Source organism: Salmo trutta, chromosome 25, assembly GCF_901001165.1.
Source record: "Salmo trutta chromosome 25, fSalTru1.1, whole genome shotgun sequence".
NCBI lineage: Eukaryota > Metazoa > Chordata > Actinopteri > Salmoniformes > Salmonidae > Salmo > Salmo trutta.
Window position 1 is genome coordinate 7,891,365 of NC_042981.1, and position 26,677 is coordinate 7,918,041.

The following is a 26,677-nucleotide window of genomic DNA, read 5'->3' on the forward strand; positions in this document are numbered from 1 at the left end:
GTACTCCGAGCATGCACTGCCCATCCTGGTAATCCATCTGGCCCTGCGGCCTTGTGAATGTTGACCTGTTTAAAGGTCTTACTCACATCGGCTGCAGAGAGCGTGATCACACAATCGTCCAGAACAGCTGATGCTCTCATGCATGTTTCAGTGTTACTTGCCTCGAAGTGAGCATAGAATTTATTTAGCTCGTCTGGTAGGCTTGTGTCATTTGGCATCTCTTGGCTGCGCTTCTCTTTGTAGTCTGTAATAGTTTGCAGACCCTGCCACATCCGACGAGCATCGGAGCCGGTGTAGTACGATTCGATCTTAGTCCTGTCTTGGCGCTTTGCCTGTTTGATGGTTCGTCGTAGGGCATAGGGGGATTTCTAAATGACACCAATAATAAGAAGAGACTTGCTTGGACCAAGAAACACGAGCAATGGGCATTAGACTGGTGGAAATGTGTCCTTTGGTCTGGAGTCCAAATTGGACATTTTTGGTTCCAACCGCCGTGTCTTTGAGATTCGGTGTGGGTGAACGGATGATCTCTGCATGTGTATTTCCCACCATAAAGCATGGAGGAGGAGGTGATATGGCTACCACAGTATTCTGCAGCGATACGCCATCCCATCTGGTTTGGGCTCAGTGGGACTATAATTTGTTTTTCAACAGGACAATGACCCAACATACCTCGAGGCTGTGTACACTATTTTACCAAGAAGGGGAGTGATGGAGTGCTGCATCAGATAACCTGGCCTCCACAATCGCCCAACCTCAACCAAATTGAGATGGTTTGGGATGGGTTGGACCGCAGAGTGAAGGAAAAGCAGCCAACAAGTGAGCATATGTGGGAACTCCTTCAAGACTGTTGGAAAAGCATTCCAGGTGAAGCTGGTTGAGAGAATGCCAAGAGTGTGCAAATCTGTCATCAACGCAAAGGGTGGCTACTTTGAAGAATCTCAAATAGAGGGCTCAAAATAGGTGGGGCAAAGAGCACAGGACAGGTGAGTCAAATAATAATAAATTCCACGGGAGTTCGCCATTATTGCTTTCACCTATCCTGCCTTTAGATCACACTTAAATAAAAACACTATTGAGACTCACCCACGGTTCTGGAATATGATAGAGTCAGGCGCTGGCAGTCTCATCCGAGTGTCTCTCTCTGAAAATGTGGAGGATGTCAGACAGTTTGAAAGTCTAGAAAACATATATTTATCCCTTTTATATATTTATTATAATAAATTCCATTTAGCAGACACTTTTTTTAAATCCAAAGCGACTTAGTCATACATTTTTTATGAATAAGTGTTCCCGGGAATCGAACCCACTGTCTCGGCGTTGAGCTACAACTGAGCTACATTTTTGGACACAATTACAGTGAGTATACCAAATATTAGGAACACCTTCCTGATATTGAGTTGCACCCCCCTTTTTGCCCTCAGAACAGGCTCAATTCGTCAAGTCATGGACTACAAGGTGTTTTGACACCATTCCACAGGGATGCTGGCTCATGTTGACTCCAATGCTTCCCACAGTTGTGTCAAGTTGTCTGGATGTCCTTTCAGTGGTGGAACATTCCTGATACACACAGGAAACTGTTGAGCGTGAAAAAACAGCAGCGTTGCAGTTCTTGACACAAAAAACAGTGTGCCTAGCACCTACTACCATATCCTGTTCAAAGGCACTTAAATATTTTGTCTTGACCATTCACACTCTGAATGGCACACATACACAATCCATTTCTCAATTGTCTCAAGCCTTAAAAATCCTTCTTTAACTTGTCTCCACCCCTTCATCTACACTGATTGAAGTGGATTTAACAGGTGACATCAATAAAGGATCATATCTTTCACCTGGATTCACCTGGTCAGTCAGTCATGGAAAGAGTTCTTAATGTTTTGTCCACTCAGTATATATTAATGGAGAGATCATAGTTTGTAAAAATCACATTTTCATTTTCAGTATGAAGTGAGTTATTATCAACTTTTCCACATTCCACTGATGTTTTGGAAGTGGCATGTCTATCCTCAGTCTTGGAGGATGTACTGAAACCACCTACCGATGTTGTAACCCATTGTGTTACATCTAAAGTGTGAAGTAGCCTAACCCAGTCTCTACCAAACACAAACACGCCTCAGCATGTTCCGTGAGTGAGAAGGAATGCCTTCACTGCTGTGTCTCCCAGTCTACGGCTTTAAATGGTGCGCGCGCGGCGGCGGCGGTGGTGCTGAGGAGAGGAGAGACCAGGAGAGGGCGGGCTGTGTGTGAACATCCCGTGACCGGCCGCCAGTCTCACCGAGCTAGCGCGCCTTCTCTTGTGATGCACTGTGGCGGAGACCGACAGGAGAGGAACGGAGGAAAGAACATCCAGGTATAACCCCGGTTTAACGGCTATTACTGTGTCGGAAGTCTCGTTCTCATCGGCGTGGTTTTTGTTCAGTCTACTCTGTATTTTACCGAACCGGGATCTAAACGTTATCGGAGTTTATTGTCGGATTATTATGCTTTTGGATATTATCTCATAACTAAGGTCAGTGGTGCTCTCTATTCGAATGCCAAAGGGCTCTTGTCATTACTAACGAAGCATTCCAAATCGTTCTAATCGTTCGTTAGGAACGAATAGACTCATATTTGGGTTGGAATGGGGATGTTTGTTAGACATTTCCAACATGCTTGTAGTTTCGGCTGTTGACAGTCTACTGAAACAAGTTGGACGTTGAGAAAGTCGGCATGTTGTCAAATCTACCGATTCAAAAGTAGGTACTGCAATAGGCTGTATTATCAATCGACCGGAAACACAAGACCATGAATGATATCGACGCTAAAGCGAATAAAGGTCGCTACCTGCTGCAGGGTGGCTTATGGGTATGAAGTGGGGAATTCCGGTCATATCGGCTTGCTCCCCATTCCGCGTTCAATAAGTCCAGGGTGACAAGCATGGACAAGCCCCCAGAACGGATAGAAGTATGATCACATCGCTCAGCTCGTGGACACTGGCACTTTCCGCTCCCATATCCAATATTAATAATCTGAATAATTCATCTTTATCAAAAACACAGCGTTAGGGCATTATAAGGGGTATAAGCGACGCTAAATAAACGTTTGCTTTCTACAACTGTCGTTCTCACCTTCAAAGTAGTGTTGAAAAATTGATACGGGTGTCAGTGTCTTACGACTGTCAGCGTGCACCGGGTAATGTAAAATGTCAATGATTCAGAGTAAACACAGTCATTCTAAGCATAACCGGTTTGGTTGGCATAACAACACATATGTCCATGAAACTAAGTTTAGAAATATATATTCCGGTTTGATAGTGTAAGCTAAAACAGACATGAAGTGCTGCTTTAACATTTGATATGGGAACATGACCTTCTACGTTGAAATGATAGCCCCAGGCTGCAGACACCTTGTTGGAGACCAGACATTTGCTATTCCCACTTTTCCATCTAAAATCCTATTTCTTACATGCACATTTTAACGAAATAGACTAATTTAGAAAAAAAATCTACGAGAAGAACGCGTTGTCTCCATATCGACATTTCTTTCACAGACATAGTTGTTCATTTCTAGCTATTACATATGATAAAACATAACATACAACCTGAAAGAATTATATAAATACGTTAGAGTAAAATATTTATTGTCATGTGAGTCTGTAGTTGGAGTGTAAAAATAACGCAGGAAAAGGATGTTTTTTTTTTGACGTGGTTGAATTCGTTCAGTATGAAATCCAAAATGAGCTGGGGAGCTCTGCAGAGCATTGAGGGAGGATGTTGTTGAAGTGCTGGTGGGCTACAGTACGTTTCGTAGGACATTTATGAACATGCTGGTGTTTTTTGCCGTATGGATTTTGATATAATCAATATCTAACAGTTTTTATATATATATATATATTTTAAAGACTAAACGAATTGGCTCCAGTCATATAATACCCATGGATCAACTCTCTGCATGTTTTATGTTACGTCATGCATTTACTTACATTTTGTGTTACATCGGTTCATGTTTAAAATCATAAATAGGAAGATATGTGTCCTAAAGTGTAAAAAAGCTTCGATAAATTCCTGTAAAAAAAAAAAAATGAATGTAAGATATGACAAAATGTTGGTTAAAATTGTCACATTTTGACCTAACGTTTTTTTCCAATAAAGGTTTGCTCAGCACCTTCACCAGTAATGGTGGAATAAAACACTGCAATTTGACAGCAAAAGGGGCGACCTGTGTAGTTTATCATTGTGCCACACATTCAGTGTGTCGGATTTCCAGTGTTAATAGGCTTAGTGAATACATCAGAATGCAGGGAAACTCCTAATCACGTTTTTTCCAACGTACAGACCGAAATGGGCGTGACCCCTGTGAAACGTCTCTTTCTCACACCGCAAGGCCTAAAAGCTATGCTCTCCATTACAATGATCCTTTGAAATACACATAACTGATTCTAGCTATGTTTAATATTATTGGTACATTTTCAAATCATGATTCAAAATTTGAAAAAAAAATATATATTTCATCAAGCTGTTTTTTTTTCTTCTCACAAAATACATCATATTTTGTTTGAAACGGTAATGTTTTTCATGGATATTATTACACTAATATTAGGCCTATACTTCCTGCAAAAATAAAATATTATAGCCCAATATACAACGAAAACGTTTTGTTATTCAATCATTTCAATAAAATAAATAGACCCTATTCGAGAAGAAAATTTGAATGAAATGTCTGAGTGGTTTTTTGCGGTCGTGTAAACCATACTGATTCTCTGCCATGGTTGTCTGTGGTGGTGGGATTTAGCGGTAGTGGCTGCAGGGCGCACGGCTGGGGTTGGTGCGAGGTATAATTTGGCTGTCCTGCTTTCTGGGCGCTGGTTGGCAGACGATTAACTGCTCTGACAAATCAACCGAAAACGGCCAAAGGGTTCTCAATGTAACGTTAATCCGTATGGGCGGGAGAGGGAACACAATATTTCTCACGTAATACCACTCGCAATATTATTGAGGATGCTCTTTTATTTCATTTCATTCTGTCGTTTCTATATGGATAAAACAAAACACAATCGTTTCGATGTTCTTTTTCTTGTCGGATGATTATAAGATACTTTCGGCAGATTAAAAAAAAAATGTTAGCCTATTATATTGTTTTTGTTGAGTTCGTCACAATCACACGCAATTTAATGCAGATCAAAGCAACAACTACAACAACAAGATGTAAAGGCGTGATTAAAGATGCAAGAGGGAGGAAAAATGAGCTCTGGTTTGATCAATTCGGTCATGCCTTTCTAAATAAAACGAGGTCCAACAGCTCACAGTGATTGTATGTTTCTGAGAAAGGTGCTGCAATTTACTCTGACTGACCCTGTATAGGCCTGTGTGGTGAGTATGTGTTTGTGTGTATGCGCGAGCGTGCGTGCGTGTTGATGTGTGTGCATGTGTGTAAAAACTGTGCAAGGACAGATTACACATTGGTGTCAAATGACAGAAACAAAAATCAGGGTGAAAGAGATTAACCTATAATAAATATAAAGCAACAGTAAAAAAAAAAAAAACATAGACCTACATATCAAACAAGCATAATAATAATAGCACAATGTCCATTTATAATAATGACATTTTTTAGTTCTACTGTTGTAGAATGAAAGATATGTGTATTATACACTGGGGGTACAAAACATAAAATCCACTTCAATCAGTGAAAGGGAGGAGACAGGTTAAAAAATGATTTTTAAGCTTCGAGACAATTGAGATGTGGATTGCGTATGTGTGCCATTCAGGGGGTGAATGGTCAAGACAAAATATTTAAGTGCCTTTGTACTGGGTATGGTAGTAGGTGCCAGGCACACATTTTTTTTGTGTGTGTCAAGAACTGCAATGCTCCTGGATTTTTCATGCTCAACAATTTCCAGTGTGTATCAGGAATGGTCCACAACCCAAAGGACATCCAGCCAACTTGACACAACTGTGGGAAGCATTGGAGTCAACATGAGCCAGCATCCCTGTGGAATGGTGTCAAAACACCTTGTAGAGTCCATGTCCTGATGACTTTAACCTGTTCTGATGGCAAAAAGAGGTGGGGTGCAACTCAATATTAGGAAGGTGTTCTGAAGTGTATACTGGGTCTTTCCCCAGACGTTGCTACGAAGTATACTGGGTCTATCCCCAGACGTTGCTACGAAGTATACTGGGTCTATCCCCAGACGTTGCTATGGAGTATACTGGGTCTATCCCCAGACGTTGCTATGGAGTATACTGGGTCTATCCCCAGACGTTGCTATGGAGTATACTGGGTCTATACCTAGACGTTGCTACGAAGTATACTGGGTCTATACCTAGACGTTGCTATGGACTATATTGGGTCTATCCCCAGACGTTGCTACGGAGTTTACTGGGTCTTTCCCCAGACGTTGCTACGGAGTGATCTAATTCAAGAGCAGGGTTATGAAATTATTAGGTATATTAGCAGCATTATTATTATGACTGTATATTTACGTAGACAGGCATTAGTTGTAGCAGTATGTTTCTGTAGCAGTATGTTTCTGTAGCAGTATGTTTGTGTAGCAGTATGCTTGGTAGCAGATATGGCTTATTACTGGTGACTGTGTGTGTGTGTGTGTGTGTGTGTGTGTGTGTGTGTGTGTGTGTGTGTGTGTGTGTGTGTGTGTGTTTTTCTGCAGAGTGATGTAATGCAGGATAAGGATTATTTTAATTAGATAAATGAAGATAAAGATAAGCTGCTGATTTTAAAAATAGATTTTCTCTGTAGTGTGAGGACTGGTACCTACAGATATACAACGTGTGTGTGTGTGTGTGTGTGTGTGTGTCTGGGTGTCTGTGTGTCTAGGTGTGTGTGTGTGTCTGTGTGTGTGTGTCTGGGTGTGTGTGTGTCTAGGTGTGTGTGTGTGTGTGTGTGTCTGTGTGTGTGTGTGTGTGTGTCTGGGTGTGTGTGTGTCTAGGTGTGTGTGTGTGTGTGTGTCTGTGTGTGTGTGTGTGTCTGGGTGTGTGTGTGTCTGGGTGTGTGTGTGTCTAGGTGTGTGTGTGTGTGTGTGTCTGTGTGTGTGTGTGTGTGTGTCTGGGTGTGTGTGTGTCTGGGTGTGTGTGTGTCTGGGTGTGTGTCTAGGTGTGTGTGTGTGTTTGTGTGTGTAGGAGTGCAGTGATGTAAAGCCAGAAAGGGAGTGTTATTAATCATTTAAAATGCTAGATAAATCAAACAGGGCTTTTCTGGGATGCAGGCCTTGGTTGACCACATAGTGTTGGTTGCATCGTAGCAGTCTGTCTGTCTGTCTGTCCGTTTGTGTGCGCTTGTCTGTAAGTGTGTGTAGTAGTAGCTAGCAATGTCTGTCTGTCTGTCTGTCTGTCTGTCTGTCTGTCTGTCTGTCTGTCTGTCTGTCTGTCTGTCTGTCTGTCTCAGTGTGTGTGTGTCTGTCTCAGTGTGTCTGTCTCAGTGTGTGTGTGTCTGTCTCAGTGTGTCTCAGTGTGTGTGTGTCTGTCTCAGTGTGTGTGTCTGTCTCAGTGTGTGTGTTTGTCTCAGTGTGTGTGTGTCTGTCTCAGTGTGTGTGTGTCTGTCTCAGTGTGTGTCTCAGTGTGTGTGTGTCTGTCTCAGTGTGTCTCAGTGTGTGTGTGTCTGTCTCAGTGTGTGTGTCTGTCTCAGTGTGTGTGTGTGTCTGTCTCAGTGTGTGTGTGTCTCTCAGTGTGTGTCTGTCTCAGTGTGTGTCTGTCTCAGTGTCTGTCTGTCTGTCTGTCTGTCTGTCTGTCTGTCTGTCTGTCTGTCTGTCTGTCTGTCTGTCTGTCTGTCTGTCTGTCTGTCTGTCTGTAGAATATACAGTCCATAGATCATTGTTCTCTTTTAGATCTTAACTGTAACAGGTGAAAACAACATGGTGGGGTGCTTGGCTTACACCCAGTCAATGCTTTAGCATTAGTGATTTATTTTGGCTGTGTGCCTGTTTGGCTGTGTGCCTGTTTGGCTGGGTGCCTGTGTGCCTGTTTGGCTGTGTGCCTGTTTGGCTGTGTGGCTGTGTGCCTGTTTGGCTGTGTGGCTGTGTGGCAGTGTGCCTGTGTGGCTGTGTGCCTATTTGGCTGTGTGGCTGTGTGCCTATTTGGCTGTGTGGCTGTGTACCTGCTTGGCTGTGTGGCTATGTGCCTGTTTGGCTGTGTGCCTGTTTGGCTGTGTGGCTGTGTGCCTATTTAGCTGTGTGCCTGTTTGGCTGTGTGGCTGTGTGCATGTTTGGCTGTGTGCCTGTTTGGCTGCGTGCCTGTTTGGCTGTGTGGCTGTGTGCTTGTTTGGCTGTGTGGCAGTGTGGCTGTGTGGCTGTGTGCCTGTGTGCCTGTGTGCCTGTGTTGCTGTGTGCCTGTTTGGCTGTGTGCCTGTTTGGCTGTGTGCCTGTTTGGCTGTGTGGCTGTGTGCCTGTTTGGCTGTGTGGCTGTGTGCCTGTTTGGCTGTGTGGCAAATTTGAATATGTGTATTATTGGGTTTGTATGTTTTTGTTCAAATACTAGACAAATAAAAAATGACTACAGAAAAAATGACTACAGAAAAACTACATTTACTTTTATTTTCTTCCCCTCCCTTCTTCCCTTCATTCCTGGTTCCTTCCCTTCTTCCCTCCATTCCTGGTTCCTTCCCTTCTTCCCTCCATTCCTGGTTCCTTCCCTTCTTCCCTCCATTCCTGCTTCCTTCCCTTCTTCCCTCCATTCCTGGTTCCTTCCCTTCTTCCCTCCATTCCTGGTTCCTTCCCTTCTTCCCTTCATTCCTGGTTCCTTCCCTTCTTCCCTCCATTCCTGGTTCCTTCCCTTCTTCCCTTCATTCCTGGTTCCTTCCCTTCTTCCCTCCATTCCTGGTTCCTTCCCTTCTTCCCTCCATTCCTGGTTCCTTCCCTTCTTCCCTCCATTCCTGGTTCCTTCCCTTCTTCCCTCCATTCCTAGTTCCTTCCCTTCTTCCCTCCGTTCTTGGTTCCTTTCCTTCTTCCCTCCATTCCTGGTTGCTTCTCTTATTTCTCAGTGTAATGGCTGATGTTGGACACAAGATTGTCTGTGTCTGTACAAGTAGAAAAATCATCAACCTCCTCTCTCTCTCTCCCTCCCTCCTCTCCTTTGCTCATAACTGAAACTAAATTTTACAGGTGAGAACAATTTAATGGGAACCTTGCTTTCCTCCTAGAAACTGTGTCCTAGAGACTGTCCACCTAGAGACTATCCTAATAGAGACCGTGTCTTCCTAGAGACCGTGTCCTCCTAGAGACTGTCCTAATAGAGACCGTGTCTTCCTAGAGACCGTGTCCTCCTAGAGACTGTCCTAATAGAGACCATATCCTCCTAGAGACTGTCCTAATAGAGACAGTTTCCTCCTAGAGACTGTCCTAATAGAGACTATGTCCTCCTAGAGACTGCCCTAATAGAGACAGTTTCCTCCTAGAGACTGTGTCCTCCTAGAGACTGTTTCCTCCTAGAGACTGTGTCCTCCTAGAGACCGTGTCCTCCTAGAGACTGTCCTAATAGAGACCGTGTCCTCCTAGAGACTGTCCTAATAGAGACCGTGTCCTCCTAGAGACCGTGTCCTCCTAGTAACTGTCCTAATAGAGATTGTGTCCTCCTAGAGACTGTCCTAATAGAGACTGTGTCCTCCTAGAGACTGTCCTTCTAGAGACTGTGTCCTCCTAGAGACTGTCCTTCTAGAGACTGTGTCCTCCTAGAGACTGTCCTAATAGAGAACGTGTCCTTCTAGAGACAATGTCCTCCTAGAGACTGTTCTTCTAGAGACTGTGTCCTCCTAGAGACTGCCCTAATAGAGACCGTGTCCTCCTAGAGACTGTCCTAATAGAGACCATGTCCTCCTAGAGACTGTCCTAATAGAGACTGTGTCCTCCTAGAGACTGTCCTAATAGAGACTGTGTCCTCCTAGAGACTGTCCTAATAGAGACTGTGTCCTCCTAGAGACTGTCCTAATAGAGACTGTGTCCTCCTAGAGACTGTCCTCCTAGAGACTGTCCTCCTAGAGACCGTGTCCTCCTAGAGACTGTCCTCCTAGAGACCGTGTCCTCCTAGAGACCGTGTCCTCCTAGAGACTGTCCTAATAGAGACCGTGATCTCCTAGAAACCGTGTCCTCCTAGAGACCGTGTCCTCCTAGAGACTGTCCTCTTAGAGACCGTGTCCTCCTAGAGACCGTGTCCTCCTAGAGACCGTGTCCTCCTAGAGACTGTGTCTTCCTAGAGACTGTGTCCTCCTAGAGACCGTGTCCTCCTAGAGACCGTGTCCTCCTAGAGACCGTGTCCTCCTAGAGACCGTGTCCTCTGTCGGAGGGGATGCATGAGTGGGTCAGGTGGAACATCGCTCTCTCTGTCTGAGAGACAGACAGGCAAACTAACAGAGATAAAGAGAGAGAGAGAGACATCCCACCTTTCTCTTTCTCCATTATATCAGCTGACTGCCATGGAGGACATTTTGTTTCAGTGTCTGGAGTGTGTAATCAAGGTAGCACCTGCAGTATTGTGTCAGTGAGCTGTGTCTGCATGACAGTGAGGGCCAATGAAGAGTCAGATCTTATTAACATGACTCTCTCATATTCCCTCTATCCCCTCTCCTTCCTCTCATCTCTCTCTCCCCTCTCTCTCTCTCTCTCTCCTCTATCCCCTCTCCTTCCTCTCTCTCTCTCCTCTCTCCCCTCTCCTTCCTCTCCTCTCTCTCCTCTCCTCTCTCTCCTCTCTCTCCTCCCTCTCTTCTCTATCCCCTCTCCTCTCTCTCCTCTCCTCCCTCTCCTCCCTCTATCCCATATCCTCTCTCTCTCTCCTCCCTCTATCCCCTCTTCTCCCTCTCCTCTCTCTCCTCTTTCTCCTCTCCTCTCTCTCCTCTCTCTCCTCCCTCTCCTCCCTCTATCCCCTCTTCTCCCTCTCCTCCCTCTCCTCTCTCTCCTCCCTCTCCTCTCTCTCCTCTCCTCCCTCTATACCATATCCTCTCTCTCTCTCCTCCCTCTATCCCCTCTTCTCCCTCTCCTCCCTCTCCTCTCTCTCCTCTCTCCTCTCTCTCCTCTCTCTCCTCTTCTCTCCTCTCCTCTCTCCCCTCTCCTTCCTCTCCTCTCTCCTCTCTCTCCTCTCCTCTCTCTCCTCCCTCTCCTCTATCCCCTCTCCTCTCTCTCCTCTCCTCCCTCTATACCATATCCTCTCTCTCTCTCCTCCCTCTATCCCCTCTTCTCCCTCTCCTCTCTACTCCCTCTCCTCCCTCTCCTCTCTCTCCTCTCTCTCCTCTCCTCTCTCTCCTCCCTATCCCCTCTCCTCTCTCTCCTCCCTCTACACGTACTCACACACATGCACACACGCACTCACACACATGCACACGCACACACATGCACACACACACGCACACACACACTCACATGCATACACATGCACACACACAACAGAGAGAATGTGTGTGGGATAGTGCCAGGGTGAAGGTTAATGTAAGTTAACCCTATATATCCCTCTTCAGTGTGATCCGGTCCAGTGGGTCCATGCTGACTGCTGGGGCCTTTGTCCTGTGGTACTGAGTCCAACCCTACTGGATGGAAGCCAAGCTTTCTATGTGTGTGTTGCTGGTGAGTGCGTTCTACTGTAGATTTCTCCTCTGAGAAAGGTACAGGATTGACATTTAAAACTCAGACGACACCCGCTTCTGTCAATATTTATGTAAAGTCTGATCATTTGATAGCTAGATATTTTATTCAACTACTCAAGTTAATTTGAAAAATAAGCAATGTTTCCTTACAGATGGCCCAACATTGGCTTGTCATTACATAAGTACAGTGTCATGGAGCAGCGTATCCCAGCGATGACACATCAAGCTGATATGTCAGCAGGGTTCTGACTGTGTGAGTGTCTGATCTGTCAGCAGGGTTCTGACTGTGTGAGTGTCTGATCTGTCAGCAGGGTTCTGACTGTGTGAGTGTCTGATCTGTCAGCAGGGTTCTGACTGTGGTGATCTGTCAGCAGGGTTCTGACTGTGTGAGTGTCTGATCTGTCAGCAGGGTTCTGACTGTGTGAGTGTCTGATCTGTCAGCAGGGTTCTGACTGTGTGAGTGTCTGATCTGTCAGCAGGGTTCTGACTGTGTGAGTGTCTGATCTGTCAGCAGGGTTCTGACTGTGTGAGTGTCTGATCTGTCAGCAGGGTTCTGACTGTGTGAGTGTCTGATCTGTCAGCAGGGTTCTGACTGTGTGAGTGTCTGATCTGTCAGCAGGGTTCTGACTGTGTGAGTGTCTGATCTGTCAGCAGGGTTCTGACTGTGTGAGTGTCTGATCTGTCAGCAGGGTTCTGACTGTGTGAGTGTCTGATCTGTCAGCAGGGTTCTGACTGTGTGAGTGTCTGATATGTCAGCAGGGTTCTGACTGTGTGAGTGTCTGATCTGTCAGCAGGGTTCTGACTGTGTGAGTGTCTGATCTGTCAGCAGGGTTCTGACTGTGTGAGTGTCTGATCTGCCAGCAGGGTTCTGACTGTGTGAGTGTCTGATCTGCCAGCAGGGTTCTGACTGTGTGAGTGTCTGATCTGCCAGCAGGGTTCTGACTGTTTGAATGCCTGAGGGCAGCGTTGACATACTGTCCTGTACGCCCTCACTTCTATCTGGGTTTAGGAGCCTTCTATCTGGGTTTAGGAGCCTTCTATCTGGGTTTAGGAGCTTTCTATCTGGGTTTAGGAGCAGAAGAGATAGTGTTGAACTGGGTGGTTCTCTCTCTCATGGGTAGGTAGTGTACAGGTCTAGGGTTAGGGCTGACTCTTGACCTATATGTTGGAGGGCCTAGGTATAGCGTAGCCAATAGGTGAAGGGACTGCCTAGTAAACTACCTGTTGGGACAGGCAAAAATAGCAGTGTGGAAGACCAGGAAACAGGAGATGCAGGGGACGGGGTGTACGGACCCCAGAGTCGTGCTGCTGGGGCTGATGCCAGCTTGGCTCACACTGGAGCCTATGGTGGGCTGGTGAACCATCTGGGGGACTTTGTAGGGGTGTGGGGCGTCAGGGGGGTTCAATGGACAGTGGGCGAGGAGGGGGCTTGGTTCTAATCTTTCTAGGTCTGTTAAAATGAAGAAAAATGAGCTTTTAATGATGTAACTGTTGGGCCAATATTTTTTTTATAAATACAATCCCCTCTTTCTCTCTCTCTTTCTTTCTCTCTCTCTTTCTCTCTTTCTCTCTTCAATTCAATGGGCTTTATTCTCATGGAAAACATATGTTTACATTGCCAAAGCAAATATCTCTCTCCATCAAATCTTCTCTTGCTTCATCTAACCCTTTTTTTTCTCTTTTGTTGGTCTCTCGATCTCTGCATTTTGGAATAGTAAAATAAAAGCTATTATATCTAGAACCCAACCTCTGTATCAGATTAGAGGGAAATGTGTGTCAGCTCTCATGGCACGGACATCCTAAATGATTTACCTGGCATTACATGTTCATTCAACAATGCTAATTCATTTTAAAGGCTGTAGGCCTACTAGGCTGTTACACAGTTTACATAAAAACAATGAACACTTTACTGAAAACATCGTTAGCATAAATTCCATGTACAATCAACTTTGAAAACACCCTTGAAGCGGTAGAAAACAAATGAAAGGCGTGAAACCATGTGCATAAAGCCGTGGACTTCCCCCGGCACATGTTCCCATAGAAGCCAGTTCACAGCAGTGGTGATCAGAACAGATAGGTCATAGAATGAAAGAGATATAAACTACAGTGCCTTCAGAAAGTATTCACACCCCTTGACTTTTTCCACATGTTGTTGTGTTACAACCTGAATTTAAAATGGATTAAATTGAGATTTTGTGTCACTGGCCTACACACAATACCCCATAATGTCAAAGTGGAATTATGTTTTTAGACTTTTTTACACATTAATTAGAAATGAAAAGCAACCCCTTCGTAATGGTATGATAACTTCAGGAGTAAATATTTGCTTAACAAGTCACATAATAAGTTGCATGGACTAACTCTGTGTGCAATAATAGTGTTTTAAATGCTTTTTAAATGACTACCTCACCTCTATACCCCACACATCTGTAAGGTCCCTCAGTCGAGCAGTGAATTTCAAACATAGATTCCACCGCAAAGACAAGGGAGCTTTTCCAATGCCTCGCAAAGAAGGGCACCTATTCGTAGATGGGTAAAAAAAAAAACAGACACTGAATATCCCTTTGAGCATGGCAAAGATATGAATTACACTTTGAATGCTGTATCAATGCACCCATTCACTACAAATAAACAGACATCCTTCCTAACTCAGTTGATGTCCTGAATACAAAGTGTTATGTTTGGGGCAAAGCCAACACAACACATCACTGAGTACCACTTTTCATATTTTCAAGCATAATGGTGGCTGCATCATGTGATGGGTATGCTTGTCACCGGCAAGGGCCAGGGAGTTTTCCAGGATGAAAAGAAAAGGAATAGAGATAAGCACAGGCAAAAGTCTTGGTTCAGTCTGACACTGGGAGACAAATTCACCTTTCAGTAGGGCAAAAATACACTGAAGTTGTTTAAAACCTGTTGAGGACAGACGTTCCGCTAGCGGAACGCCTCGCCAAATATCCAATGGTAGAGCGTGGCGCGAAATACAAAAACCTTAAAAAGACGACATTGAATGTTCCTGAGTGGCCTAGTTACAGTTTTGACTTAAATCAACTTGCAAGTCTATGGTAAGATTTTAAAATGTCTGTCTAGCTATGATCATCAACCAACTTAAAAAAGCTTGAAGAATTTTTTAAATAATAATAATAATGTTCAAATTTTGCACAATCCAAGGGTGAAATCCTCTTACCCAGAAAGACTCACAGCTGCAATCGCTGCCAAAGTTGATTCAAACATGTATTGACTCAGGGGTGTGAATGCTTATGTAAATTAGATATTTCTGTGTTTAATTTTACAATATATTTACAAAATGTTTTTTTTGGGGGGGGGAGGTTTTATTTATGTTTTTTTTCTTCCCAATACAGAACATAGACATACAATCGACAAAATACAGATGCACACAAACAGACCCACCTGCTCACACCAGCATTCCACATGGCCTCAAACTGCATCATTTTGTCTCTCTCTGTCACCCACACACTTTCAACATTTACTGTAAATGAGAATGCATTTGACCTTTTACATTGTTTTTAATGATGGAGGATTGGTTGATTTCCAGTTCAGTAGACATTTCTTCAAGACGATTAACGAGAAAACCACCGTGCAACCCATCGGGTATCTCTCTGGACTTCCTAATGCCATGTCTTGGAATATGCAGACAGATTTAAAGTACATTTACATTCTAATACTTCTGACAGACAACTTTCTAATTCCACCCATGACTTTTTACTTCATAACATTCCCAGAAGGATTATTGAGTCATTGTTAGTTTTACACTTTAAGACATGACTCTGCCATTGTGCGGTAGAATGTGTGAATTTTGTCTCTTGTCTAATAAATTCTATACATTAGTTAATACTGGATTAAGTGTACATTTTCGTTAACTGTTAGTTATGTTTCAACATTCCCTCCATTTTGTGTCAACATCAGTTCTTTGTGTCTGGGTTCCAATAGTTAATATTTTTTTATAAGAGCTTGTCTGTTGGATAGGCTCTCTGCAAGGTTTTGTATATTTTACCTATCATATGAACATAATTTTCAAACATTTCTACAAACATGTTTTCACTTTTTTCAAAATGGCGTATTGTGTGTAGATGGGTGAGAAAACATTTTGAATTCAGACTGTAACACAACAAAATGTGGAATAAGTAAAGGAAAATGAATACTTTCTGATGGCACTGTATATTAACTTAAAAATGAAAAAAACTTCTCTCAGCCTCATGGCAAAATGTGTAGCATAACATGAGATGCACATTTTTTTTCTTCCCATTGCTAAATGTGTAGAATTGCAGAAAGTCAGCTGTTTTTTTTGCACACCCACATTTCTGCACGCCCACCCATTAAAAATTTCCAGCTATGCTGCTGGTCTATTGGGGTTTCTCTTGTTTCTGGCCCTGCATATTTAGGTCTCTAGTATTCTAATGTCTCTTCTGCCACTGTATTGTGCAGTCAGCAGAAAGCCCCATTCATTTCCCTGGCCATCAGATAAGGGGCGTCTTTCTATGCTGGCCCGATTGATATTCATAAACTGGCAGCAGAATAATGGTGCTAATTTACCTAGCAGATGACCGATAGCGCTGAACAACCTTTAGTGGGGGAAAAAACGGCCACTTTTAATGAGGTTTGGTGAATGGCAATAGTATCTCTAACATCAGATACGTGGAATTATACACAAAGATCTTTCTTTTAGTTATTATGCTTCAATAGTAGGCTACAGTATTTGTCTGTGTTTGACAATTAGCTCGTCTTAGCAGTGTGGACAAAACGTTTACGAAATGTACATTTACATTTTAGTCATTTAGCAGACGCTATTATACAGAGCAACTTACAGTAGTGAGTACATACATTTTCATTCCTTTTTCATACTGAATTAAGATGACATTTAAAAAATAATTGTAAACATTTTTAGGGGGTCTGGATGGGTCTGAAGTAGTAGCCGGAAAAAAGAAGGCCTGTCTGAAAATATCAGTCTGTGTCTGAAAAGTGTACAGTTTAAGGTATGGTGTGAAAATCAATACTGTGTGTTTGTGTGTGTGTGTGTGTGTGTTTCCCTGAGTGTAATTCCTGTGCTTCCCTGTTTCTGACAGTGATGGAACTGAGGAGATCCAGAGGCTCCCCTGTGAACTACACATCCCAGCAGGCAACATGAAGAAGGATGTCCTGGTCGACCTGACAAAAAGAAGAGTCAGTCCAATCGGACCTCATGCCATGATTCCCCATAGCAACCTCTTTGGACTGTAACTGATTAAAAACGGTTGAACTTTGACCCAACGGAAGGAGGAACAGTTTTGTTCTCTTCTCTCCTCCCTTCTTCAGGAGGAAAGACAGCTGAAATTCAACTCACTGTCCATAGCTACTCAGCGATTGGATAGTTGACTCATGTGCATGTCTACAACTGTTACTAACCAACGACTCTTATCCCAACTACTCATTGTGAAAAGACACCTGTTGTACTTGCAGTAATAAACATCTCTGAGTGTACTTGTGTATACGACTGTGGATAGTCCCTCTAGAATTGGATATTAACTCAAAAACTTTTAAACCAAACCCAATTCAATGCTATCCAAGCATTCAGGAATATAAACTCCTCTTCCTCTTCCTCCTCCCCTTCCTCCTCCTCCTCCTCCTCCTCCCCTTCCTCTTCCTCCTACTGCTCTTCCTCAACCTCCTCCTCCTTGTTGACCATGGATGTTCTGGGCTTGGCTGCGAGGCTACAACTGATGCTCTTGGCACTCCTGGGTGTATGTCTGAGCCTGGAGTTCACCGGGGCCCCCGGCCAGTGGGCCCGCTACCTCCGCTGGGATGCCAGCACGTGCAGCGACCTCAGCTTCCAGTTCAAAACGGACGTGTCCACGGCGCTGCTACTGTACTTCGACGACGGCGGCTACTGCGACTTCCTGCAGCTGATGGTGGTGGAAGGCAAGTTGCAGCTGCGCTTCAGCATTGACTGCGCCGATATCGCCGTGGTGTCCGACAAGAGAGTTAATGACAGCAGCTGGCACTTTGCCACTCTGAGCCGCTATGGCCTGCGGACGGTGCTGGGGCTGGATGGCCAGGTCAAGGCGGACGAGGTGCGGCCCACCGGAGGTAGCCGCCAGCACATGAAGATAATCAGTGACCTGTTCCTGGGCGGCGTGCCACTGGATATCCGCACCTCGGCGCTCACGCTGCCCACAGCGTGCGACGCCCCGCCCTTCAGAGGCACTATCATGGATCTGAAGTACGGGAACACAGAACCGGTTCTCCTCAGCAGCCTCAGGGTCCGTCTGGAGTCGGACCAGCGCTGTACAGAGAACCCGTGTGAGAACGGCGGGAGCTGCTCCGTGGTGGATGGGGAACCCGTGTGTGACTGTTCCAAAACGGAATACAAGGGCTGTTTCTGCAATGAAGGTAAGATCTGATTTCAATTTCCTTTACTGTTCCTGAGGGTCTACCTACTCTACCGGGCAAAATATTGGCATCCTTATCAGTGCCTGCAGGGTGGCCACAGGAATCTGCACTTCATTGGTAAACCATGCTGCAAACCGTGGATAGATTAGCACTCTGCTTTTCCAACCACACAGGGATAATAACACACACTGAGTCAGAGAGATGACTGAGTCAACAACAATGTCAGAACGTTTCAAAGTAAGTCCAAGAAGCTTTTGGAAAATCATAAAAACGATCTATTGACTAGGACAGATGAAGGAAAGACACAAAGGTTCAAAACGAAACTTACAGTTATGGACCTACTACACTAACGGTCAAAAGTTTTAGACCTACTCATTCAAGGGTTTTTCTTTATTTTTACTATGAACCTTCGTGTCTTTCCCTCATCTGTCCTAGTCAATAGATAATTTTTATGATTTTCCAAAAGCTTCTTGGACTTACTTTGAAACGTTCTGACTTTGTTGTTGACTCAAGTCATCTCTCTGACTCAGTGTGTGTTATTATCCCTGTGTGGTTGGAAAAGTAGAGTGCTAATCTATCCGCAGTTAGCGGCATGGCTAGCCACCGAGGTTCAGGTTTATGGGGCCGCCCTGCAGGCACTGATAAGGATGCCTATAGAGAGAACGGGGGTTCCTGAGCCCTTTTCTTCCCCAAATCACGCAATGGCAGGTGTTAGAATCACATCCTTTTGTGTTCCAGAATATTCTGGAACTGCTTTGATTCAATCACAACCCTCCTTTATCTTCTCTTCTCCTCCACCTTCTCTTCTCCTACATCTTCTCTTCTCCTCCATCTTCTCTTCTCCTACATCTTCTCTTCTCCTACATCTTCTCTTCTCCTACATCTTCTCTTCTTCTCCTCCCCAGCAGGTATTGTTCCTGGTCAGACAACAAATAGATTTTTATAAGTAATAATTGGAAGGAGCATAGTAATTGGAAGGAGCAGGATTTTTTGGAAGGAGCATAAGAAAGGTGTTTTCATTTCTAAACGGAGAGTGAATGCATTTATGATTTATTGAGGTTCGCTGAAATAACAGTAATCCATTCATTAGCTTTTCCATGAATTAATTTCAGATCCTGTGAGAAAATCAGCACTATTAGAGGGTACTGCTATTTCTTATATTCCCTGTCTCTTACTTCTTGCCCTGTGTCTTTAGTAGGTTAGAGTGGTGGTTCCCAAACTGTAAGGCAGTGCGGGGTGTCCCCCCCCCCCCAAAAAAAAATCAGTCCGGCTTTCAACTTACTCTTGAATGTTGAAATAGTAGAAAGCACAAGGTGCAATTTCCAAATTGGGTAGTGCATCATCAGTTCCTCTTGTCATGTCAGTTATCGCATACCTTAGAGAGCTATTTATAACTTGTCAGAAATGTCAAGATCAACTAGCCCATGTCAGCCCCAATTTTTTGGGGCCTATAGATTTTGTTAGAGTCACTCAAATATTACATGAATACACATGAGCCATTGCAAAATGTATAGAATTGCTGGAAGGGGGACCTGAGTGAAAACATTTGGGAATCCCTGGGTTAGTGTTTTCTCTCTTTACACAGAGAGTGTCGGCTAACTCCAGTTAACACTTGATCTGATTGAATCTAGGCCTTAAGCTCTTTTGGTTTCCTTCCATGATTGAATTGAGGGAGTATGACAGAGTGTGTGACAACGTGTGTGACAGTGTGTGCGACAATGTGTGTGACAGTTTGTGTGTGTTTGTGTTTGTTTGTCAAACTCTGGCGACCGGTTCTCTCTCACTGCAAACAAATTCTCAGCAAAGACTGCAAGAAAAGAACATGGCTGACCTGTATGTAATGGACAAAGTTAAAACCCCCATGTCTGAGTGTTTTACCTCGAGTGGAAAAGCCCATCTATCTATCGATAGCAAGAGATGCTATACCTCCCCTTGCTTCCTCCAGACCTCCACTCCCAGTCCTCCATCACCAGGCCCCCTGCTACATGAAGCGAGGCTTGACAGGGCTGCAGCGGCCTGGGTCGTGTGAGGGTCTGTCTCACCCTGATTTACAACCCTCCAGCAGACCCTCTTCTCCAGCTGATTTATGACTGCTTTCCCTGTCTGTGCTGTTTGCTGCAGACCGCTGATAGGAGGCTTAGTCAGGGGTGGGGCCTGGACCTGTGTGTGTTCGTTTGTGTGTGTGTGTGTGTGTGTGTGTGTGTGTGTGTGTGTATGTGTGTGTGTGCGGGCTGCAGCTGTGAACAAGGAGCTCAGACAATCATGGGAAAATAAAAAACGTTTTACTGGGGCAGAGATGTATTTATGTGGACGGCGTGCCAAGGTACTGCTGCTTTAAATATATAATATACCACTGCTGGATCGTAAATACAGAATCTACACTCAGACAAACATAAATACAGTCTACATACACACACACAACACAGATACTCCTAGGCCCACAGAATGCACCACTCACGCTATGTCATCGCTCTGGGACAGGCCTACATACTGAAGCTTCTAGACTATAACTGAAGCTTCTAGACTATATTTTAAGGCCATCCCTTTAAATCAATAATATCTCTTATAGCTCTTGGCCATCCCTATAAGTGTTCTACTGTTGGCCTTTAGAGTAAAGTATAGCTCTAACTCTTCCCTTTAACTTTTACTGTATGAAGAAAAGCCACTCACGTCAGTTCAACTCAGGTATTGACTTTTCCAGTAGAGTGGAATTATGAGTCTGTTTATGCAATGTGATTGTGATAAATAAACTAGTTTGTCAAAGCCCTGCTGAGTTGCAGTAGTTTGACTATCCCGTGGGGCATTTGTTTAACCCTCCTGTTGTGTTTGTTTCATGTTAATTAATTCTTATTTCCCGGTCCAAAATGACCGCCCCATTATAGCTGATTATAAATCCATATTAATACATATATTATCACCTAATGTTGTGTTAGATCTTTTTATCAACTTAAGTTATTGTGAACATTACAAGTTTTGAACTTGGAGGGTTAAAAATGAAGGTAGAGGCTAAGGCTGTTGCCTTAGCCTCTCTAATCAAACACTTCTATAGGTTATGCAATTGCACGAGAAAACAGAGTGATGGCCTCTATTAAAAAGAGGAGGATACCATCAGCTTTCAATAGGCTAGGCCTACTATATTTATTTCTTAACTTTCCTAATATTAAGCACATTTCTTATCTTTACAACATGAGTATAGCCTACATGGCTGGCATGAAAATGAACCACGGAAAAAGCATCTTTCATTCGCTATTTAAGTGCATAGATGACATGTATTTTTTCAAAACAAATTTCCCACATAATATTTAGTATATGTAAAAACAAGATTAAGTCTGATGGGTGACAGTATTAGCCTTTCACTTGTGGTTGATATATTATTACTTGTGAATGATGCCCACTGCCGCAATGATGCCCACTGCTGCATTGCTGCGCTTATAATGTAAAGAAATAGCCTAACAGTTTAGCACATTTTAAACATTCTGATCTGTTGAGTCAGCCTCATTGCTTAAAAAGTTTTTATGATGCTAGTGGTTGTATTAATTTGGGATCTATCGTATCCCACAGCTGTCCTAGACTATGTTTGGAATATTTATTTCTCGCACAGAATAGAATAGGTCAACTTTTGAACAATGGAGTATAGTAAATTGACATAGGCTAGTGCTTTTGCTGTTTGTTAGGCCTACTCATCTTGTTGGCTGACAAAAAGTAAATGTGGACAGTTCTTCCAATATCTTCATTATGCACCTCAGAATTGGATAAGGACGCACACAGTCACATCCTCAAAGTGTCTGTCTTCACTTGTAGCCTGTGATGGAGAGCCTTGTGAGTGAGAGGTGCTTCCGAGCATGCAACACTCAGGGAGAAGGGAACAACGGCCACTGTCCGCAAAAGGCATTTTTTTGGGGGGGGGGGTGCATTACAGCCGAGAAATTCGAGGCATTACCAAGTGCTTGTCAAATTGTGAATGAGAGACTGATGAAGTGTGTACAGCCTGCACAAAAAAACAAAGCAGAGCTCATGCCTTTCAAGCAACTTTTTTCAAATTATCCTTAGAGTCACATCAGGCAGCCTTACGATGTATTAAAACTCTAAACATATAGCTCAACGTTCGTAGAACAACTAAAATTATGTTAATAACTCTAAATTAACTTCTTGAGGCTACCTGGGACGTTAGCGTTCCCCCCGTGGCGCACCCTATCAACAGCAGGTGCATTTCAAGAGCGGCAAATTTGAAACCAAATAAATGTACAAATTCAAATTTCTCAAACATACAACTAACTTACAGCCTTTGAAAGATAAACATCTTCTTAACCTGTTACATCTAGGGGGCAGTAATTTCACGGCTGGATAAAAAACGTACCCGATTTAATCTGATTATTAGTCCTGCCCAGAAACTGGAATATGCATATAATTATTAGCTTTGGAGAGAAAACACTCCAAAGTTTCTGAAACTGTTTGAATGGTGTCTGTGAGTATAACAGAACTCCTATGGCAGGCAAAAACCTGAGATGCTTCTGTTCAGGAAGTACCCTGTCTGAACATTTCTTGCCCTTCTTTATTATCTCTGTCGTTTACAAAGGATCTCTGCTCTTACGTGACAGTTCTCACGTCAACAATGGAGTCTCACAGCCCGGGAAAAACAGGAATGATGTCATTCAAAGCCCTGGCTGAAGCACACGAGAGCAAATGCTGAGTGGTCAGTCAATGGACTAAGCCTTAGGCGCGTGACACGCCCCGCCCCCGGCTTTTGGTTTTTTCCTCAGTTTACAGACAGGCAGATTCCCGGTCGGAATATTATCGCTTCTCTACGAGATAAATTGCATAAATATTGGTTTTAAACAGCGGTTGACATGCTTCGAAGTACGGTAATGGAATATTTCGAAATTTTTTGTCATATTTTGCGTCATGCTCGTGGCCGAGATTTAGCGTTGGGATAGTGTCTAGAACGCACGAACAAAACGTCGCTGTTTGGATATAACGATGGATTATTTGGGACCAAACCTACATTTGTTATTGAAGTAGAAGTCCTGGCAGTGTATTCTGATGAAGAACAAGCAAGGTAAGAACATTTTTCTTATAGGAAATGTGATTTTGGTGAAGGCTACACTGGGTGGGTGTCTAAATAGCTAGCCCTGTAACGCCGGGCTATGTACTTACATTATTGCAAAATGTGCTTCATCCGAAAAGCTATTTTAAAATCGGACATATCGAGTGCATAGAGGAGTTCTGTATCTATAATTCTTAAAATAATTGTTATGCTTTTTGTGAACGTTTATCGTGAGTAATTTAGTAAAATCACCGGAAGTGTTCGGTGGGAATGCTAGTTCTGAACGTCACATGCTAATGTAAAAAGCTGGTTTTTGATATAAATATGAACTTGATTGAACAGACATGCATGTATTGTATAACACAATGTCCTAGGTGTGTCATCTGATGAAGATCATCAAAGGTTAGTGCTGCATTTAGATATGGTTTGGGTTTATGTGACATGATATGCTAGCTTGAAAAATGGCTGTGTGATTATTCCTGGCTGGGTACTCTGCTGACATAATCTAATGTTTTGCTTTCGCTGTAAAGCCTTTTTGAAATCGGACAGTTTGGTTAGATAAAGGAGAGTCTTGTCTTTAAATAGCTGTAACATAGTCATATGTTTGAAAAGTGTAAGTTTTCGGATTTAGAGGAGTTTGAATTTCGCGCCCCGCCCATCATTGGATATTGGAGCAGACGTTCCGCTAGCGGAACGTGTAGATGTAAGAAGTTAATCTAACCACGTTTACCGATTTCAAAAAGGTTTTACGGGGAAAGCATAAAGTTAGGTTATGTTAGGAGAGTACATTGACAATAGCGGTGTGCAATGCATTGTCGATTCAAAGACAGGCTTCACCAAAACCATACAATCAGCTAAAATTATGCACTAACCTTTTACAATCTCCATCAGATGACACTCCTAGGACATTATGTTAGACAATGCATGCATTTTTAGTTCTATCAAGTTCATATTTATATCTAAAAACAGTGTTTTACTATGGCGTTGATGTTCAGGAAATCGTTTCCCTCCAATACCGGCAGTCAAGTCATGACAACAAAATAATTAATTAATATTAGAAAACATTGCTAAAATATTATATTGTCATTCAAAGAATTATAGATTTACATCTCTTGAACGCAATGGACTTGTCAGATTTTAAATTAACCTTACTGGGAAATCACACTTTGCAATAATCTGAGCACTGCGCCAGAAAAATACGCATCGCGATACAGACTAACCGCCATGTTGGAGGAATCTAAAATCGAAAATACTATATAAATAATCCATTACCTTTGATTCTCTTCATCAGATGTCACTTCCAAAGAGTCCCAGGTCCATAACGAATGTAGTTTTGTTCAAAAAAGCTCATCATTTATGTCGAAAAAACTCTGTGTTGTAGCGCATGATCTAAGCCAGCCGGACTTCACTTCACTTCAAGAACGGAAAAAATATATTTCCGTTCGTTCAAACATGTCAAACGTTGTATCGCATAAATCATTAGGGCCTTTTTTAACCAGAACATGAATAAAATTCAAGGCGGACCATTGGGTTTTCTTTTAAAACGTTTCGGAATGAGAGTACCCACCATCAAATCGCGCGCCAGATGTCTAATGGACCATCACGTTCCATGGCTCTTATTCGGTCAGATCTCACTGTAGAACACTCAAAACACTTTGTAAAGGCTGGGGACATCTTGTGGAAGCAATAGGAAGTGCCAGAATATTCCTCACCCCCTTTGTTTTTCAATGGCATAGGCTCAAAGTCAATTCAACACATCAGGTATCTTCTTCCTGTCAGAATCTGTCTCAGGGTTTTGCCTGCCAAATGAGTTCTGTTATACTCACAGACACCATTCAAACAGTTTTTGAAACTTTAGGGTGTTTTCTATCCATATATAATAAGTATATGCATATTGTAGTTACTGGGTAGGTGTAGGAGGCAGTTAAAAATGGGCACATATTTTTTCAAAAAATTCTCAATACTGCCCCCTATACCCTAACAGGTTAAGCATGTAGGAGTACCTATTTCTTTGTTAACTGGTCAACACAGAATAGCTGCATGTGTGCACAACCCTCAAATCCTTTGGAGAAAATATATTTTCTTTTTTATTCAGCTTTGTTCAATTGTTCAAAAATAATGCCGCGAAATTTTGCTAAATGAACTAGTGTAGCCCACAGCCATATGTCATAGCCACATCAGGACCTAACTCAGAGTACGCTATTCAGTTCTAAAATAGACTACTTTTTCACATTATCATGTTTCTTTAGACCTGTCTAAAATAAATAATTGATTTATTGTGAAGGTGTAGGCTATATTAAATGGGTTTATTAGATTTTCTTTAAATGTAGATGTTCCAAAGGTCTGCATCAGTGTGGAATGCGTGGAAGCCAAGAGATGCTAAATGTGTTTATCTGTTAATTAACGGTGAATTACTGTGAGACGGACAGTAATTTGACAATTACCGGGAGATGAAATGTCATGACCACCACAGCCCTAGTAGAGGCTAATGTTCATGTAACTGCTACGTAATACTTCAATGAAGAATGAAGAGAAAACATTCAGCGCAAATCTATTGTCTAGTGTACAGGTCTACACTGACCTGTTCACTAGACACGTGTGTGTGTGTGTGTGTGTGTCCACTGGTGGGAAAAATCAAACAAAACTATAGCAATAATCTGTCACTTTAAGAGTAGGTCAGATAAAAAACAAATGAAGAGGGACACACACACACACACACCACATTATCACACCATCCACACACCCTTCTTCTTGCTAATCTGGCTAATTCCTCAATTCCTCAGTGTCCTCTCCTGGGACTGAGCCATTTGAATGCCACGGTCAGGAGGTCACATTGTGGGCTTCAACACTCTATTGACACCAGACAATACTAGAGGACCCCATCTGAAGAGGAGATTTAGAGGAGATTACATTGAACACGCACAAACACATGTACGCATGCAGGCACACACACACACGCACACGCACAAACGCACGCAGGCACACGTGTGCTATTTGAACAGCTTGTCCTATGTTCAGGCAGATGGAATTTGCTCGGTGACTAAATGAATACCTAATACATAAGTAATGTCTGTCTGGTAAAAATAATTTGAGTTGAATCTCTACATCTCTAATACATATCTAATATTTGGATCGTGAAATGATTTCAATTAATCTCTAACAGATCTCTGAAGCCTTTAATGGAGACCGACTCAATTAGACTGGTGTTCATTTCCTTTCTTAATCACTGCTTGTGGTCTTGCTAATCAGCAGACTTACACTGAGACAGATTGGTGGGAAAGAACCAAAGCTAACATTTCATCTTAATAGTTTTCACATTATTATATTGTCAAGGTTTTCAATCATAAAACAATGGAAAAAGACGCTGCATCAAAAATGGCGAAATAATTTGAACTGTCCCTGCATTTGTATTTTTCCCCCAAAAACAAACGTCTTGTCGGTCTGTTTAATGGTGTGTCTCTGTTTACTGCTGTTGTCTTGTCTCAGCCCTGGCCTGGTACTGATGGCCCAATGCTTTAATGCATGGTTTCCCAAACTCGTTCCTGGGGACCCCAAACTCGTTCCTGGGGACCACAATTGTACAGGACCGAGTTTGGAAACCCTGCTTTAATGAACAGTCTAGGTCTAGTCCCAGGGTGCCATCCCATGCCCAACCCAATTCCCAAGCTCTAAACCTCAGCCTGT

General features: G+C 43.1%; 1 protein-coding gene across 1 annotated transcript in view; it reads left to right on the forward strand.

The window, feature by feature from the left end:
* The first annotated feature begins 2,268 nt into the window (after nucleotides 1–2,268).
* Nucleotides 2,269–26,677, forward strand: part of LOC115161950 (neurexin-3a-like) — a 739,824-nt gene continuing 715,415 nt past the window's right edge. Inside the window, exons 1-2 of the mRNA XM_029712804.1 lie at nucleotides 2,269–2,353; nucleotides 16,647–17,949. Of these exons, the coding sequence (XP_029568664.1) occupies nucleotides 17,244–17,949 (706 nt within the window). The 5' untranslated portion in view covers nucleotides 2,269–2,353; nucleotides 16,647–17,243. The remainder of the gene's footprint in view (nucleotides 2,354–16,646; nucleotides 17,950–26,677) is intronic.